The following is an 18,066-nucleotide window of genomic DNA, read 5'->3' as shown; positions in this document are numbered from 1 at the left end:
TAAAAAAAATAATAAAAAATAAAAAAAGGACTTAATAGATAATTAAGCTGCTTATAATGCTTAGTTTTAAGAGAATAAAAAGTAGCTAAAGGAGAATAATTTAAAGTAATATTAAGTACGTTTTAATAATAAAAATAAGGATAAAGATAATAATATTTGCATTATAAAGGTATATAATAAAAATAAATATAAGTTAAAGGGTTTAGTATTAACTTTATAGGCATTAACTTTCCTTATAAAGAAAAGATTTAGGATTAAGGTTCTTATATGGAAGTTAATAATCTTTATAAAAAAGCAACCTTAAAAGCTAAGTATTAAAAATAATAAATATAATGTTTAAGGAATGATATAATAATAAAGGTTATAAGTTTAAGGAATGGTATAATGGTAAGAATTGCTAAGATTTATTTTAAAACTTATAAGTTATAATTTTAAGCCTTTTTAATAATGCTTTCTTATGATAAAGGTTATATATATATAATATGCAATGGATTATAATTTTGGGCTGATTATGATAAGGATCGTACATACTTATTAGAAGAAGAGAAAACTTTAAGTGTTGGCAAGTACGACCCTCGCTATTAGGAGGCTACTTTAGTTATCCCCTACGGGGCACGTAGCCTCTTAGAACTTAGACAGAATAACACCAATACACGATTGCTTCCCATATGATTATCGTACGTACGAGAGACCTACCAACAGTCGAGGAGTTGTAGCTTGTGGTCTGCCAGTCCGGCCCATAGTTTAGAAAGTACCGCTCGTAGTCCCCATCGAAGCCGGTCGTGCTCGATCCCGTGAGGAAGGTTGACCACTGGTCCTCGGAGCTGACTTCGAAGCCGTTGTGGACAAAGTCGGCCCCTCCGTCGATGTAGTAGTCGCCGTAGACGAGCTGCGCGATTTCGACTTGCCCACTGCTGAGACACGGGCTTGGGTTGCTCGGTGACCCGCACTCAATATCGTCCCAGTTAATGCGACAAGTTTCGGGTGAGCTGACGATGCCGTCCTCGAGGCCGTCTTGGGCATCGCACTGGGCTTGCACGAAAGCCGCCAGGGTGCCAAAGTCGGAATCGTTCAGCCTGGTCGCATTGCTCGCGTGGTTCCAAACGCCGATTTGCGTCAACCAGGGCATGTAGTTCTTGGTGTTCCACGCAGGGGCGCCTATCAGGAGCCCGTCAAAACTGTCAGGGTACTCTTGGATCTCCTTGAGCCCCTGCCTCCCGCCCGTCGAGCAGCCGCTGTAGTAAGACCCGGTGACATTCGAGCCGTAGAACGCCTCGGTGAGCATCTTGCCGTACGTCACCGCGCCGTGCATCGCGACCGAGCCCCAGTCCGCCCGCAGCCCCGGGTCGGCAGCCCAGGACTGGTCCGGAGCCGCGGAGAGGTGGCCCGTGTCGGTCGTGACCGTCGCCATGCCATACCAGGGCCCCGGGCTCATGTCATGCCAGTTGATGCCCCCGGCGAACGAGTAGCCGCCCACCGCCAGGAACTTGCCGCTCCATTGGCTCGGCAGAAACAGGCCGAGGTTGTAGGACGAGTTGCCCTCGACCACGTTGGCGACGACAGCGCAGAGCGCGGGGAAGCTCCAGGCGTAGGCCGGGTTGTAACCTGGGTCGTCTTCGGCTGACTGCCCGTAGAGGTTTGATGCCGAAGACACGGGAAAGTCCGTGGTGTTCAAAATTGATACGCCTGCTGGAAGTGAGCCGAAGCCTTCAGGGGAGCAGGATGCCGCGCTGGTTTGCGAGGCTAGGTTCCATGACGCCCACAGGACTGATTGTAAACGCATGATTTGGTCGAAGTTCCATGATGGAAGGAAAAGGCGGTGGTTCTCCCACGTCAGCAATGGTAGGTAGTGGTTGTTCGAGTGCCCAAGCTTATTCTATGTCCAGATGTCCTTTGACCCCCGCCTAAGCACTAGGCCGAGGAAAGGCAGTTCAACCTCCCTCATAAAGAAGGGGGATGCAATGTCATTTGGGAACATCTCGGTATCCTCGGATTGTCTAGCTTCCTGACGCCTGTCTCGCTCGTCGGGCGTCGCGTTTCCTTCTTCAATATCAATGGCCCCTACAAACTACCTGCCACCGCTGCCGGTCGGAGTGCCCAGGAATGGACGACCCGCAGCTTGCGGGGACGTCGACTATCTCCGCTAGCATCTGGGCAGCAGGCCGCATGTCGGAGATCGCGCATGTCAGCGAGACCATCCGGAGGTAGATCTACTTCCCCGCAGCCTCGTTGTCCGGACTTTTGAATATCCGGCTCGCTATCGCGAGATCGATGCGAGTGACGCTTAGAAGGGCCATCGAACAATCTGCTTCACAGGTTTGTCTGTTTAAAAGAGGCGATATTCAAGGAAAGGGTGATAAATCGACAAAACCAAGGTGCACCATTCTGCTGTCCCCGCTGCGGAGTGAAATTAAATCCAGATTTCACATCTTTGCACTCTCGAGTCGAGCACCACCCTGCCAACATGAGTGACTCATCAAACATCACCTACACTGACGTCCTTATCTGCGGCTCCGGATCCGCCGGACTGACAGCAGCCCTGTGGCTTGCGAAATACGGTGTCGCCTTCCGTGTCCTCGAGCGTCGCGATGGGCCGCTGGCCAAGGGGCAGGCGGATGGAGTCCAGTGCCGCACGGTCGAGATATTCGAGAGCTTCGGGCTGTCGGACCAGCTCCTCCGGGAGTCTTACCATGTGCTCGAGCTGGCATTCTGGGCGCCGGATCAGGGCACGGATTTGAGCGACGGCCAAAAGGGGGGCATTAAGTGGTCTCATTACGCCCCTGATACGGAGCCAGGGTTGAGTCACCAGCCCCATGTGATTCTCAACCAGGCCCGTATCAATGAGATGATCACGAAGGAGATGCTGCGGTGCGGCGGCGCTGAAATCGACTATGGGTACGACGTGAAGACGGTGCACGTCGACAGCAACACGGCGGAAGACCCGGAATCATACCCAGTGATGGTCACAGCCCTGAAGAACGGAGTCGAGCAGGTGTTCCGAGCGAAGTATGCCCTGGGCTGCGACGGGGCGCACTCCGCTGTCCGCAAGGCTCTGGGCTTCAAGATGCTCGGCGATTCTACCGACGCCATCTGGGGCGTTATGGACCTCTACCCCCGCCCGACGTTTCCCGATATCCGCAAGAAAGCCGTCATACAATCCGTCAGCGGCAACCTGATCATAATCCCACGTGAAGGCGACTCCCTTGTCAGGTTTTACATCGAGCTGCCACCGGATACAGTCGCCAGCAAAGTCACATTGGAAGATCTGCAACAGCGGGTCAAGCTAATATTCAGGCCGTATGAAATGGACATCGCAGAGACAACATGGTGGTCCGCATATCAGATCGGGCAGAGGCTTGCGGACAATTTCCACGAGCAATACCGAGTCTTTCTTACAGGGGATGCCTGCCACACACACAGCCCAAAGGCAGGCCAGGGAATGAACGTCAGCCTACAGGATGGATATAATATCGGGTGGAAATTAGGGTCCTATCTCACCGGGCATTCGACTGAGGAACTTGTCAAGACGTACGTCCAGGAGCGCCAACAGACGGCGGCAGAGCTGATCGAGTTTGATCGCATGTGGAGCAAGATCTTCAAGTCGGGAGCCAACGGAACTGGGGCAGACTACGTGCGCGATCAGTTCGTGAAGGCTGGGAGATATACGGCTGGTCAGGCGTACAAATATGGTAACTCGATTATCACAAGGCCATCCGAAGAATGCAGTCACCGGGAATCTCAGCTAGTGGTGGGGATGCGATTTCCCACTGCACAGGTTGTCAGGTACAGTGATGGGAAGGTCCACCAGCTCTTGAGCGTTCTCCGGTCAGATCGGCGCTGGAGGATTGTGGTATTTGCGGGGGATATTCAACAACAGGAAACAAGAGACCGTCTACACCGAGTTGCTTCAAGACTTGAGTCGACGGTCAATGCTTTCACAAGCGCAGGCAGAGACCAGGATAGTGTCATCGAGTGTCTCCTCGTGCTCAAGACCAAAAGAACGGGGATCGAGTTGGGACATATTCCGAAGGCCTTCAAGCCGATTACAGGGAAACACAAAATTCAAAGTGAGTTACGGGACACACTTACGAGACATTGGTTACTAACTTGGATAGGCCTGCACAAGGTATTTGTGGATGACGAGAGTTATAATTCGGGACACGGGCACGCGTTTGATTCAATCGGAGTCGATCACGAATCAGCCACAGTAATTGTAGTCCGTCCTGATCAGTGTGAGTTTGTTCTAGAAACTTTGCTGTCGTCTTCATAGCGTGCTCACATACCTCACAGATATCTCGACCATCATCCAAGATGAGGACTTGGGCTCCCTTAACTCATTCTTCAAAGGCTTCCTCATCACCCAAGCTTAACTTGTGTTGTTGAAAGCGCATAGAGTACTCTAGCTCCACGTGTCGAATAGGTCAACCTTCGTGAAGCATATCAAACTCCCAGCCAACACATTGGGGGGAGTCCTCCAAAACTATCCCATTAATATGTACCATCAATTTCCATAGCCCCACAAATCCTGGGATGACTCGGACCTTGAGGGCGGAAACAGGTACTGCCGTCCCGGAAGGCAAAATAAGGGAACGAGAGATGAAAAGAAAGATAGATAGACTGAAAGGGACTTGTTGAATTAAAAGAAGAGATAACAACACACTTTCAGAGCCCTGAGGGGACCATAATAAGGCACAGAGAAGGAACAATTTCAAAACCATGAATTGATCTCCTGTTCTGCCAAGCCCGTTGTGCGTATCTTATAATTTGTACTTTTTGTGGCTCATCTGAGAAGATTAACTCTACTGAGTTTGCGGTCTAGAAGCTTTATTAATTTTAAGTCATCAGAGCCGTGAATCCCCTGAAGGCCACCGCAGTCCTCCTCGTCTTGAGAGGCTGCCGATTCCATTTGTGGCAACGCTCGGGGTGGTTGGGAACCCTTGAGCTTCTCAACTCGAAGTATGCCGAGGGGTTCCAGATAGAGAGCTTCCCACAGGGCATGTTGAGAGCCTGCGTTGTTTTATGAACAGGTCAAATCTCATTTCAGGAGCGAAGCTATAGATGGGAGAGCGGTGGAGAGCAGCCACCAAGGTGCGATCTTGAATGGGGCTCATTCATCATTATCGCCTATTTGCAACTCAGGCCTCCGCTTATATAAGCGGAGGTCCGTTGCACCCATGCACCGACACGCACCCTCTCAGGATGGTTAGACCCTGCAGGGAATCCATGCAAAAGCCCGCTTATTAATGAGACCTGCCTGTCCTACACTTGCAGCCCACGACGTCCCTCTAGATCTCTCCTTCCTTTCTTTCTTAGGCTACTCTTGAAATCCATATAATTTGTTGCACATTTCAAGCCTCTGTACCATGAAGCCTAAGTATTAGAAAATCCAAATGACTCATTTGAAAACTTTGCCTAGACATATGATCCAACGAGGGTTTAATTAAGATGGGGACATGCTTAGAGTACAAGTACAGACCTAGCCTACGGTGAAGAGTGTCAAACCTAGACTTTGCTTCTTGACAACCGGAATTTCTTTCAACCTCGTGTTCCTCATCCGCACTGCTGTTTGCACAACAATCACATCTAGTGGCATCACTTTCCACACCATGTCATACAACCCAGAAGCCGACGAGCGCGCTCCCCTCCTCCCAGACCCTCCCGTTCCTCCACAAAGGGAGGCCGCGGAGCATGCAGTGCCCGCCAGAATCGCCCGGCGACTCTACATATCGCACTTCCTGTCGACTTGGAGCTCCCGTGTGTTTGAATTCGGCGCTATCCTGTACCTGGCGACCATCTACCCTGGGACTTTGCAGCCTATGTCCGTGTATGCATTGACCCGGGGTCTTGCTGCAATCATCTTCGCCGCCGTCGTCGGACAGTATATCGACACTGGCAACCGCTTGCAGGTAATAAGGGTGTCAATCGGTCCGCGGCCTCCTCCCCTGGACCGTATTTCTCTTTCTAACTCGGTCGTCCAGTCCTCCAGCGAATGGTTGTAGCAGCATCCTGTGTGGTTTTCTACGCCCTCGCCACGCGCTTGTCTCTGGACCGTGGCGGGCACATTGGTATCCTCCACTTCTTTCCTTCCTGGCTTGCGTCGAAAAGCTCTGCTCGATCATGAACCTGGTATCTGTAGAGGAAGATTGGGTATGCTATCTTGGGTGACAGACTGGTGCTTGGCTGACGAAATTCTATAGGTCGTAGTCGTCGCCAAGAAGGACGAAGCAGCGCTGAGAGTTATAAATGGACAGATGCGGCGTATTGACCTACTCTGCAAGCTCTTGGGCCCCTTATTCATCGCTCTGGTAGACGGCATCTCCACTGACACCGCTATCATTGTCAACTTTGCGATGAATTTATTGTACATCCCTGTTGAGTATTTCGCCATAGCTCGCATTTACCACGTTGTTCCGGAACTGCAGCAATCGAAAAAGAAAGCACCGCCAGTGACTTCAAACGCTGAATCGTCGCAAGAACCTCAGAGGCGCCAAAATTCCGAGAGCCGGTTGATGCACAACTGGAGACATGTGCTAGCCGTCGCAAAGAAGTCCGCCGCCGACTTCAATCTTTACTTCCAACATCGCGCATTCCTCCCCTCTACCGCTGGCGCCCTTCTCTACCTTACCGTTCTAAATTTCGCCGGTCAGATGGTCACATACTTGCTCTCGGCCGGCTACAACACCACAGACGTCGGTATCGCCAGGACTCTCAGTGTGGTCTTCGAGGTGCTGGCAACATGGACGGCACCCTGGATGATGGGCAAGATTGGACCCGTGGAAGCAGGCTTATGGCTGGGCAGCTGGCAGGTGACCATGCTAGTTACAGGGGTTGCAGTGTTTTTGGGCCTTCGTGGATAAGCCTGTTGTCTCGGCAAGTGGGCTCGTGGGTGGCACGATACTCAGTCGCGTGGGGTTGAGAGGTTTTGATCTGTGTGTACAGGTTATTGTTCAGCAGGTGAGTCTTTACCTCCTTGAGACAGCAGGAAAGGACAACATTGACCGTCTCGTTAGTACGTGAGGCCGAAATTCGCGGGGCGTTCTCCTCGGTCGAGGCCGCCTGGCAGAACATTTTTGAGCTTCTTGCATATGCCTCTACAATCACTTTCTCTCGTCCCGAGCAGTTCAAGTGGCCTGTGCTGATTTCCGTTGTGGCTGTCGCTTGTGCCAGCTTGGTATTCACCGCCCTTGTCCACAGGAGGAGAGGGCATCTGCTGCACTTGGATGTGCTGATCAAGTTTCTGGGTAGTAGGGCTGTCAGGCGGATGGAGCATGAGAGAGGCTTAGAGAGGTTCTTGTCTGAGAGCCACTAGGAGGCAGCTCTCTCATGATAAAAGGACGAATAATATCTAGACACATGTCACGACAAGGTTCAGGCACAGAGCAGCTGGCCTTAAATACGTCCATTCAAATTGAGTGAGCGCTATATCTCTAATCAAAGGAGAGGGCATTCAGAGGCCCCCAGTGCATTACAAAAGAAGGCACTCAGAGGGCAGATAATAGGGGCTTAGTGAACCACTTGGGAATTCGTATAGTGAAAGTTTGAAGTACTTAAGTACAGGGATACACTTCCGTTTCCTGACAGGAGGATACAAGGAAAGACCATCAAAGATAGCTCCACACAATAATACCATTGTCAACAACCACAATACCTCTTAAGTTATTCTCAGACTCCAATGCTGAATTTCGGCTCCCCTGCCGTCGAGGCTGGATCAAACAAAGCCCATGTACTACCAAGGAGAAGATACCAACAGGGAAGTGAGAGAACGCTAGAGATGAAGGAGATGAACATAGGAAGAAAGTCTCAATAACAGTAATTGATCTCTTGATCTGTCAAGCCGTGTGGAGAATATAACTCATACTTGTTGTTCCTCATCTGAAGCGATCAGCTCAAGCAATGGTTGGAACATCGGAGATGCTCACACGCAACTTGTAGTCACCCCTATACTTCTTTTCCAAAAGGTCCTTCAACTTTGCCTCATCGATCCAGGAGCCACGAATCACCTGGGGCGGGCCGTACTTTTCACTAGCGCTGGATGTTGCCGAGCTGGACCGCCTTGAGGAATATTGATAGGTACTTTCGATACTTGGGGCCCTTGGATTGAACCAGTCCCGGGGACTCAATAGGCACCAGTACCCGTTGGTCATGATTTAATGTTTCTTTTGTCTGTCAAATGCTTTCGGTGGGCTCGAGAGACCACATGATCTGGGGGCAATGATAGAGGGCCCGACCCTGCCCCGCCCAACATGCCTGTCCAGTGTTATACTGGATGAGGCTCTGCTGTCTAGGTCCGCCAATATTGAATTCCTCGATCGGCGCCATGCTTGTCGCTATTTCCCCACCTCCGAAATGAATACTTCGGCTTTCAAAATCGACAAATGGCATGACCATAATCAAACCGGTGTGCTCCACTGCACGAGCTGGCTGTGGCTAAAGTCTCCATCCAACCGCAGATGCCACCGTATGGTTCGCTCCAAATGCGACTGGTTATCTTGCGTGGGGGTTGAAAATACCGGAACTTGGCAAAGTTGATGCAGCTTGAGCCAAAAGAAGTGAACAAATTGGTGAGCATGGCATGGCCTGCATATCTGACAACATGTTGACAAGAGTAGATAATCTCCTGCTCCGAGTACGTTTGAGTGAATAATTCGTGCGAGATTCGCATACAACACATAAGGACTGTTGAAATGTTTGGTGAAATTGTATTGACAATTTGACCACTCGAGATGCCGTGTGAGTCGGATGTCAGTTCCCCGATGGAAGACTCGGGATGGGTGCATGGCTCACTCAGCAAAGTGCAGAAACGGCTCAAGTGCCACAGGCGGAGGGCAACATTATTATTGGTAATCTAGTGGGGGCCGCACACCATTTCGGGGACTGTATGCAAGTAAGCATAGCTCCGTAGGCAAGCTAAAAAGGCAAGACTGTGCACATCGACAGCCTGCTCAATTCAAAACACACGCATCTCTTTCCGTGGCGAGACACAGAGGCTCTCACTTTCGCCTGCATTACAACCGTGGACTAGACACTTCATTGGTCCCCAAAACCTTGTTTATGATGAGCATCTGACAGTGAGCATATTGTCCACCCACAGGTCCTTCAGGCGGGCCAAAGCATACACATTTGCTTTTCATTTCCTTTGACCCAAGGACTGACAAATAGGCGATAGCACTCTGCCACAACACACCAGCATGGCCGACCACACCGTCCCACGCTGCATGTAGGGGTTGTTTCTTGGATAGCTGCTGCAAGGCGACCCCAACGTGTCTTTGATTTGCTGCATGCAATCAGCTGCACCTCCCACCACCACCTCTTCTGTTGGCGCAGTTGGGTCTTTAGCGAAGGAGGGGCTTTGGGTTCGGATTGCGATCAGCCTAAGCCATTCATGGTGGTACGGGACTGGCCACGCGTATTCGGACACATTTCTTATCGCTCCTTGGCCTGTTCGTAAATGCAGGCTGAGATGCAACGTCATTGGGGAACAGAAGACACCACCCACACACTTGATACCGGACCTCCAAGAAAGGTCATCCGCGCCCTTATCACACAAGAACTCTTGCGAGCATCCAGAAAGGACTGCAACGACTCCCGTCATCGGTTCATACCCCGGGCCAAGCTGGTTGACATCATCAGTGCTGAGCTTGTGGAACAGCTTTTGCAGAAAATTCCAGGAGTATGCACCGAAGACGTCAGTCACCGGCAGAATGTGGTACAGCACATTTCTCCAGGACCCGGGGAGTGCTCCTGTGGATGCGGACACTGCACGGGACGACGAATGATTCTCGCCACATTATTCCTCTGCGGCAGAGAAGACCTCATCCTTTCATTTCTTCCCCCAGCGGAGCACCAAACATGTGACAAGAACTTACCTATCCGGCTCAACTCAGCTGAGGATTTTGATTATGGTCTCAGCGCAGAGGAGAGAGAACTTTTTACTCATTTCAAATGGCATGTGTATACCCCGTTCCTTAATGGCGTCACTTCAGAAAAAAGAGGGTTTGCTGCTTTTCGGCAGGAAGTTTCTCTCCCGTGGATGGAGAAAACAAGAATAGGGGAAGAGGTGTCCGGCGAGGTGTCCTACGTGGAGAAGATTGAGATCCACCATCTGAATCACGATTTGGTGAGCTGCGCTGTTGAACTCAGTCGCGCTGTGGGACTGAATTCTAACCTATGGAGGACGCAGGAGAAAGACAATGTCTTCGCACTCAAGACCTTCGAACAGAGATTGGTTCCTGGGATGTCAGAGGACAGATTCCGCCACGAAGTTGACGCCAACCTCGACGCACCGAAACATGAGCGAATCGTCCGCCTCCTCACAGCTTTCAGCTACCGAGAGAAATTCTATCTTGTTTTTCCGCTCGCAACCGAAGGCAGCCTGGAAAAGCTGTGGAAATCGTACATCCCAGAAGGCATCGATCAACCCGAACAGCCTGCTCCGGCTAGAGTCGCGCATTGGTACTCGGATGAGTGGCTGATCGGCGAATGCCTTGGGATCGCCGAAGCATTGCTGGCTACTCACACCCTTCCTGGTGATCACCCTGAAGGAACAAGTGGCCTTCTTCATGCAGATCTCAAACCTGAGAACATCCTCTGTTTCCCGAAATCTGAACCTGGCAAACCTTCAATTGTATTGAAGCTTGCAGACTTCGGAGAGGCCAAGCGCGTCAAGCCGAACGTGGATCTGAAGGCAGGCAAGGTGGCACATGTGAAGACTTATCGACCACCAGAGCATTCTACAGGCAACATTATCACGCTGAAGTACGATGTATGGTGCCTAGGGTGTCTGTTCCTGGATTTTGTCACTTGGGCAATACTTGGTCAAGATGGTATCGATTCTTTCAATGACCGCCGGGAGGGCGAAGAAGATGAGGTTGCTGTTACCGAGAACCCTCGACAGGTTATTGAGGATACGTTTTTCAAGAGGACGAAGCAAGAGTCTGTGCCATTCATCTTGAAGAGACTGGAGTGGGGACGCAGCAGCGAGATGAAAGTCGCCTCGGGACGAGCCAAAACAACACACTCTCTTTGGGCTGCTTCGCATGTGAACATCACGTCACGGTTGAAGAGTACGGTTGCTTCTGTAAGCAAACATGGCTCATGTTTTCATTGTGTCCACAGTCCCATCCATGCACAAAGCTAATACTCTTTCAGCATCTGACGTCTTTGCAACAGCATGACAGGTGCAGTGATCAATTGAAACGAGTAGTCTCGTTCATTGGCGAGAAGATGCTGATCGTGGATCCCGAAAGACGGGCGGACTCTCTTGAAGTGCGAAACTTCCTGAAAATGGTTGTGGACGGTATGTGACATTTCAAACTAAATGCGCAGTCCACTCATTACGCTACACAATTGAACCTGTACTTTTGGTCTCACAATAAAGATCATGCAAAATTCAGAACAGAGAAAACCTGGGGTCCGACCACAGCTTTAGCTTGGGAATATAGTAAGACTCAATTCTCGCGCAAGGCGTGGGCAACTTTCTTCTAAACCGCAGTCTGATCTAAGGCCATCCAAGAAGCAGCAACATCTGGTACATCCTACTAGTAGGGAATGAGATAAAAGCCACGATTTCTTTCAATCCTCATCATCGTTTTGACGGTCCCTCTCAGCCTGGATAAAAGCATTGAGCGCTCCCTCGACCTCTTCCTGATTAGACATTAGTCGCAAGCCCTACAATTGACCCTGACAATACCTACCTTTTCGAGTTTTCGCGGCAGTCTCAGCCCGATCTGGCCGTCTCTTAGATGCTGCATGCCAAGGTCAGCTCAGTCTGAAGGTCCTGCAGAAAGTAACCCACATACCTTTACCGTGATCTTGTCATCCGTGAAACCCAGCGTCTTCAAGTAAGTTATCAAAACGCTAGGGTCTTGATAACGATGTTTCAGAATGTCCGTAGGCTCGAATTCTTCAGGTTGGGCCATGTTGTCTTTCTTTCCAAAACTAACGTAGTCTAGTATTTTCTTGAGAAGTGGCATCTTAACACTTAACACTCAATAGACGGACCGCAAGGGGCCTTGAGGCATATATATGTTATGAGGGTGTTCACGGCGCCTGCCTTCTCAGGACGACTCGTGTCGAGGTTCTGAACGAAACTCAGCCCCAGACAAAGTGGAAAAAATGGCTCGGGCGGTGACGGGGCAAGTCACGTCCCACTCGGTAGGCAGTCTCAGGAAGGCTGCTGGGCTGCCTCGATTCAACCGTGCGAAGTACTGTTTTCGTCCCAGATCGCAGCACACATGAAGTGCAAATTTTTCGGTGTGCATCTGGAGCTGAAATTATCCTTCTGACCTGTGCGGTACCGCGATGTGGCGAGACGGACCATTTTGAGCATGAAACGGGCGGTGTGATGGAAGAGGGTGTGCAAACAAGCCCCGAGCTGTGCCAGCGCTCTGCAGATGCACTCTTGTCATGCTTGCATGAGCCACTGCTTACTTGCAGATCCGCCTAGCCTTGCGAATGGTCTCGCCCACCTTGAATGTGCATAATGCAATGCACGGCAGCAGCGCGGAAGTGCGCAGGCATGGCTGGATATCTGCGCCCGATTGTGCTATTGTGGTATGCCACATGACAACGTGGCCTCCCCTCAGAGGTCGAACAGCTCTCCATTCACTTGAATGAGGCTCTGGCACGGGATTTCCTTGTTGGGCACCAAATGTGACCGTCCTCTGCCGAGCAAACCGGTCAGCGCCTCGGACTGGACCGCAACAGCCAAGCAGTGCCCTTGGTTTTACTGAGATAACACCCCATGCATCCACTTCGCATTCATTTGCCTGATTACTTTTATAGCTGCTTTTGTTGTTTTCGTTGATGCAATTATCTGGGTGATAAGTGTCCTACCGGCGATGGAGTGGCTGATATCAACCACAGATTTCAAAAGGAGAGACAGGAGCTGTTTCGCCTTTCAACCCAGTCAACCCTTCAAAGTCCTCGCTATCAAGATTGAGGGGAAGGAAAATGTTCGTCATGATTGCATGTCTATTGAAAAAGGCCGCCTAGAGTGCTCACACACCCGTCTCTACAGGGCAGTGCGGATTTCCAGCATAAGGAAATCACCTCAGTATCTGAGTATGGAGCCTGGATTAAAAGTGTAAGCTGTTCGTGTTTATATTTTCAACCTGTGTTGATAGACTTACACAAGCAAGATAGTGCCGGCCATCTTCAGAAGGGCCACATCGCCCCACCTTGTTGCTAGCAATTCACAAGCGGGTAGAAGGTCAAGATACAATTGACGGATGTGTGGAGAAGACGCTCCTGGCTTACAAGCAGGAAGACTTCCGTGGGTTTTGCAAGGATCTGTGTCAACACAGAACACTTGCATTGATACTTGCTAGAAAGTCTACTGCTGTGTTCAGCTGCAGGTCGGTGACATGGGATGGTCCAGATGCCTTTGGCCGCTCGACGGGTACGTCGCTCACTTCTGGCCCGCACCGGACACTGAATTTGTTGTCCGCTTCCTTAGGTACTTTCTGGTTATATCATGAGGTTTGAAGAGCTGACGAGTGGGAAACAGTCTATCACTGCAAGTCAGATACAAATTCCCTCAAACGAGACGATGACATCGTACTGTCCTCGACTTATTTCACCGATACGCCCGTCACATTTGGAGTCATGTATGGGTGTACAGACAAGGTCATGGGGGACACAAAACTTTGGCTGGAAAGGTGCCAAGGGTCTGCACTTCACCCTTTGTTATTACCAATGGTATTCGCAGAGCACGAGCGAAAACGTCTCTTCAACGCAGTAGATGAGAAGTCCACTAAGCTTGAGGCAAGAATTCTCGAGCTCGAGAACAGAGTCAAGAAAGATACCAAGAAAGAAGCAGAGGACCAGGGAGAGAGAGGCCAAGGAAAACAGCCCATGACGCAGAGGGACTGCGAAGCCATAGACCTGTGGCGTTCGATGAGTTCCCTCAAGAATGGGCTCGAGAGTCTGCATACGGAGCTCGGTTCTATGAGGGAACATCTTCATGCGATGCCGACATCCCTTCCAAAGCCCGATGAGGACTCAGAGGACCGTCGAAGGACAGGTCAAAGGCCTGACGTATATATCGATGCCAGACTGAAGGAGATGATGGCCGAGTTTCGAAGCAAAATCCGTAGTTGCGAGGGTCTTCTTGGCAGCATGACACTGGCAACTCAGATGGTACGAAACTTGCCCCCCCCCCACCCAAACCTGCCCGCTTCCACTGCCTGATCAACCAGCCCTGACGAGTTGCAAGGAGTGGAACTACTATACAAGGCGTGATGCGCAAGTTAATTTCAGTATTGCTACGGCGACGAGGATGGACGGCAGTCAGATGAAGCAAATCTCACTATTGGGCATGATCTTCCTGCCTGGCACATTCCTCGCGGTAAGTGACACGCCACCGAACCCCTGATTCATGGCTGATTCAGGGTCAGACTTTCTTTTCCATGACTTTCTTCAGCTGGATACCAGACGGCAGTGCTCAGAAGATCTCTCCGTGGCTTGCTCTCTATGCAGGGCTCACGTTCCTGCTGACATCAGGGACCGTGTTTTGGTTCAGATATTGGTCGACGATCCAATTAGAAGACGCAAGGAAAAGCGTCCAGGAAGACCTGGACAAGGATAGGGAGATAAGTCTATTCCCGAGGCTGAGTTGGCGGACCTCTTCATCTTCTATTGACACAAAAGACCCCGAGAAGGGCTCGGTGTAATAGAACGATGACTTTCCTCTAGGCGGAAGCTACGTAGGTATATCTGGTGTCGTTAATCTGCCCCAGGAAGAGTCGGATGTTGCTATTGGACACATTGTCAGGTTTTTCCTTCACTTAACCCAAGATTGTGACAGCTTTTTCACAGCCTCATGACAAACTGTGAGCATTACCAACTTAACAGACTCGAGCATGTCTCCGAGGGTTACTTTTTTTCGCCATTGTATACGAGTCTTGTAAATGAATGCTCAATGGTATCTCCTTTCCGATGTTGACAATACCGGTACCAACAGCTACTAGTATGGATAGAAGCCCCCGTCGAAACTCACCCCGGGCGTGCCATCCTCGTTCTCCGAGTAGTATCCGCACCTCCCCGTCACACACGTCCAAAATGCCCTTCCAGCCTTCTCCCCCTTGGTCTGGCCAATTATGTCCAGCCTGGAGGGCTGCTCACAGTCGCAAGGCGGGTTCCACGCGGCCATGCCCTTGGTATCCGCCCAGCACACCCATCGGTCCTCCCACGGGCACGAGGGGCAGATGTAGTAGGGTCGGCCGGCGTTGTTGCTGTTCAGCGAGCTGGTCACCAATCGGATGGCGACTTCTTTGCAGGTATGGCATGTCGGCTGGCGGGGATGGATTTGGATCTCGTACTCTGGGAGTGTGAGGAGGAAGATAGGGGACGAGGACGAGGGCGGGGAGGAGCACGAGGCTTGGGAATTTGGTTCGCCTTTGACGTGCATGGCTCTGAATTGTAGCCAAATCTTATGTGGAACAACGGTCAACAGCTTTGTTCACGTCACACTATCTTCAAGACTCTGTTGCTCGAGGATGTGTCTCCTGGGATAGTGATCTATGACAAGAGAACAGGACGACTATAGACAGTAATCGAGGTGGAGATCGGAGGATTAAATAGCTATCGTGAAACGCTTGCGCCGCATCAAACGGCCGATAGTCTTCACCTGGTCTGCCTGCGCCAATACCCAACAGGCGTCGAAGCCTCCCCGACATGCGGGAGGCCTACCACCACCAACACCAAATCATGAGCCCGGGACTGATGGCATGCAAGACGGATGACTTGGAAATCTATGTGTCTGTTTGCTGTAGAAGACCTGATGCGATGCACCCGATCGAATTCTGTGCGCTTGGATTGTCCCCAGTCCGTTGCCCAGCGCTTGGTAGCAGAGAGAGGCGACGAGACAACATCTATCTGGTTGTCTCTCCTTCGGGAACTGGCAGGGCTGGAATGAGACGAGCGCCGCTCAGTCCGGGACCTTCTCCTGCGGGAGATACTCAGTCCATATTTGCATGGCTAAACTTGCCACGGAAAGTGTTGCGGGTGGGACGTGAAGGTGTGAGGAAAGTAGGAAGGGCATGGGCCATGAGGTGACTCTGAAGGGTGAGGTCGAAAGTGTGGGCACATGCAGATCATCCGCACCCACAGGCAAGCTGCTGCAGCTCCACACTTGGGGAGCCCCTCCCCCGCGACTTCCCGCCTGCTGAACCCTGAACCCGGCCAGCCAAGCGGGAAGCTCGCGTCATGGCAGGACTAGCTTCCGCTCTTGCCTGTTTGCTAGTCCTGCCTCCAGCTCTCTCAGCTTGGGAGAGATCTCCATGAATCACTCATTAGACTACCCACTGATCCGTGTACGCCTTTAACCAACTCTGGAAGTCTGTTTTGTTGCTCCCTCCATTGTGCTCGCTCTCCCTCATCCGCCGCCATGTAAGTCAGTCCAGCCACAAGGCCGGTGTCTCGGATCCAAGCAACCCACAAGCTGACCCGATGTGCTCCCCTCTCCCAGGATCGACGCCTCGTCCCGTCTGCGGCGGGCCATCCACGCCAACGACGCCCTCCTCGTCAAGCGAATCCTGCACTCGCACCCGAAGCTCCTCCACAACCCAGACACGTCCCAGGGCGGCCTGTCCAACTCGAACCTGCACCTCGCCGCCTCGCTGGGCCACCTTCCCATCGTCAAGCTGCTCCTCTCGCTCGGCTGCGAGGCCGACTGCCCCTCCCTCAACGACGACTACCAGACCGCCCTGATGCTGGCCGCCGGGGCCGGCCACACCGAGATCGTCCACTTCCTCAGCGAGCGGGACCCGCCAATCATCCTGCGCCGCGATATCCGGGGCCGCGACGCCATCATGGAGGCTGCCCGCGGCGGGCACGACACCGTCCTGCAGATCCTGCTGACCTACGTGCCGTGCGGGCCCGAGCAGGCTGTCCGCAACGCCGACGCAGAAGGCAACACCGCCCTGCACTTTGCGAGCAGCAACGGCCACATGCTCGTGCTGAGGACGCTGCTGGCGGCAGGTGCCGACGCCGAGCGGAAGAACATATGGTCGTGGACTGCTATTGCCTACAGCGCCACAGTCGAGGCCGAGGTCTACCTTAAGAAGCTGATCGTCGAAACTGAAGCTAAGAGGAAGTTTACCAGACAGGCTGACGAGTCAAGGAGGGGCACGGGCTTGAAGGGTGGGCTGCGGATGGTCGGGGATGTCGAGGACTGATCCAGTCGCGACCGAGACGTCATCTGCGTGGCATGTTATTTCCCACGATCGCGGCGGATTCGTTCGTACGCTTTCAGCATACTTCTACGCGACGAAACTGCAATGGCAAGGCGGCCATTTTCACCTCTCGAAAGCAGTCGCTGGCGACAGCTACTTTCGACAGTGGTGAGCAATGTCCCTTTGGATGAGTGGCACGATGGAGCGAATTTACGCGACGGTGCGTTACAACATGTCGACAGGGATGCACCGGTTGACACTAGGCAAATCATGCCACGCTCTGCGAACAGCTTTTGGCCTTGGATGCCAGAAGTGCAAGCTTTCCGGAGTACCACTGCATGTACCAGGATGGCCATCCGAAGGATGGGTTGTGGTGTCATGGTATTGTTTACAAAACACTCCAGAGCCAGAGCCGTTTTTCCATCGCTGACATTCGGAGAAGTTGCATCATCGTCGCATCACGGCTTCACGCCCTGATTGAGTCCCCATTTCGGAGACGCAGGCCAATTTCCGTCAGCTCGAGGGCCAACATTAACCCCAAACCTGGAACCTTGGAGGCAGGATTTGGCCGGCAGTCGGCATGCCCGATGCAAAAACCGGTTCGCGCCGTCGACCTCGTCGCCACACGGTCGCGGCCCCATCCATCGCTTATCTTTGGGCAGATAAGGGATTACCCGCTTGGGCACGCATCGGTCGATCCATCGGCCTTGCTAAAATTCTGTCTTGGCCCCAAACCTCAAATAAAGTGCCTCAGGAGTCACATCTTCTTGCTTCTTGTCTGTTCTTACGTGTGATACATACTTTTACGATGTGCTGAGGCCAACCGGTGCGGGAAGCATCGTGTCTGTCAGAAAGACGAGGAACAGGAGGAACAAAGTCCACACCCACCAGC

General features: G+C 51.8%; 8 protein-coding genes across 8 annotated transcripts; 5 read left to right on the top strand and 3 right to left on the bottom strand.

The window, feature by feature from the left end:
* Positions 1-594: 594 nt before the first annotated feature.
* Positions 595-1,783, bottom strand: INS49_014184 (uncharacterized protein; the record flags this gene model as incomplete). Its single annotated transcript, XM_043174875.1, has 2 exons — positions 595-605; positions 697-1,783. 2 exons carry the CDS (start codon positions 1,781-1,783, stop codon positions 595-597), a joined length of 1,098 nt encoding a protein of 365 aa, XP_043021820.1.
* A 681-nt stretch (positions 1,784-2,464) lies between these two features.
* INS49_014183 (uncharacterized protein) lies at positions 2,465-4,370 on the top strand (the record flags this gene model as incomplete). The annotated part of the gene is made up of 4 exons (XM_043174874.1): positions 2,465-3,689; positions 3,948-4,067; positions 4,116-4,232; positions 4,291-4,370. 4 exons carry the CDS (start codon positions 2,465-2,467, stop codon positions 4,368-4,370), a joined length of 1,542 nt encoding a protein of 513 aa, XP_043021819.1.
* Positions 4,371-5,606: 1,236 nt separating this feature from the next.
* On the top strand, positions 5,607-6,857 carry INS49_014182 (uncharacterized protein; the record flags this gene model as incomplete). The annotated part of the gene is made up of 2 exons (XM_043174873.1): positions 5,607-5,906; positions 6,198-6,857. The coding sequence occupies 2 exons, from the start codon at positions 5,607-5,609 to the stop codon at positions 6,855-6,857; spliced, it is 960 nt and encodes a 319-aa protein (XP_043021818.1).
* A 3,173-nt stretch (positions 6,858-10,030) lies between these two features.
* On the top strand, positions 10,031-11,304 carry INS49_014181 (uncharacterized protein; the record flags this gene model as incomplete). The annotated part of the gene is made up of 3 exons (XM_043174872.1): positions 10,031-10,117; positions 10,181-10,962; positions 11,184-11,304. 3 exons carry the CDS (start codon positions 10,031-10,033, stop codon positions 11,302-11,304), a joined length of 990 nt encoding a protein of 329 aa, XP_043021817.1.
* Positions 11,305-11,571: 267 nt separating this feature from the next.
* Positions 11,572-11,918, bottom strand: INS49_014180 (uncharacterized protein; the record flags this gene model as incomplete). Its single annotated transcript, XM_043174871.1, has 3 exons — positions 11,572-11,643; positions 11,694-11,744; positions 11,799-11,918. The coding sequence occupies 3 exons, from the start codon at positions 11,916-11,918 to the stop codon at positions 11,572-11,574; spliced, it is 243 nt and encodes an 80-aa protein (XP_043021816.1).
* Positions 11,919-13,695: 1,777 nt separating this feature from the next.
* On the top strand, positions 13,696-14,672 carry INS49_014179 (uncharacterized protein; the record flags this gene model as incomplete). Its single annotated transcript, XM_043174870.1, has 3 exons — positions 13,696-14,139; positions 14,216-14,347; positions 14,397-14,672. The coding sequence occupies 3 exons, from the start codon at positions 13,696-13,698 to the stop codon at positions 14,670-14,672; spliced, it is 852 nt and encodes a 283-aa protein (XP_043021815.1).
* Positions 14,673-14,965: 293 nt separating this feature from the next.
* INS49_014178 (uncharacterized protein) lies at positions 14,966-15,409 on the bottom strand (the record flags this gene model as incomplete). The annotated part of the gene is made up of 1 exon (XM_043174869.1): positions 14,966-15,409. The coding sequence occupies one exon, from the start codon at positions 15,407-15,409 to the stop codon at positions 14,966-14,968; it is 444 nt and encodes a 147-aa protein (XP_043021814.1).
* A 266-nt stretch (positions 15,410-15,675) lies between these two features.
* On the top strand, positions 15,676-17,177 carry INS49_014177 (uncharacterized protein; the record flags this gene model as incomplete). Its single annotated transcript, XM_043174868.1, has 2 exons — positions 15,676-15,758; positions 16,469-17,177. 2 exons carry the CDS (start codon positions 15,676-15,678, stop codon positions 17,175-17,177), a joined length of 792 nt encoding a protein of 263 aa, XP_043021813.1.
* Between the last annotated feature and the right edge of the window lie 889 nt (positions 17,178-18,066).

This window comes from Diaporthe citri, assembly GCF_014595645.1.
Source record: "Diaporthe citri strain NFHF-8-4 chromosome Unknown scaffold_7, whole genome shotgun sequence".
NCBI classification, from domain to species: Eukaryota; Fungi; Ascomycota; class Sordariomycetes; order Diaporthales; family Diaporthaceae; genus Diaporthe; species Diaporthe citri.
The sequence above is the reverse complement of the archived record's forward strand: the minus strand, read 5'-3'. Positions and strand labels throughout refer to the sequence as shown.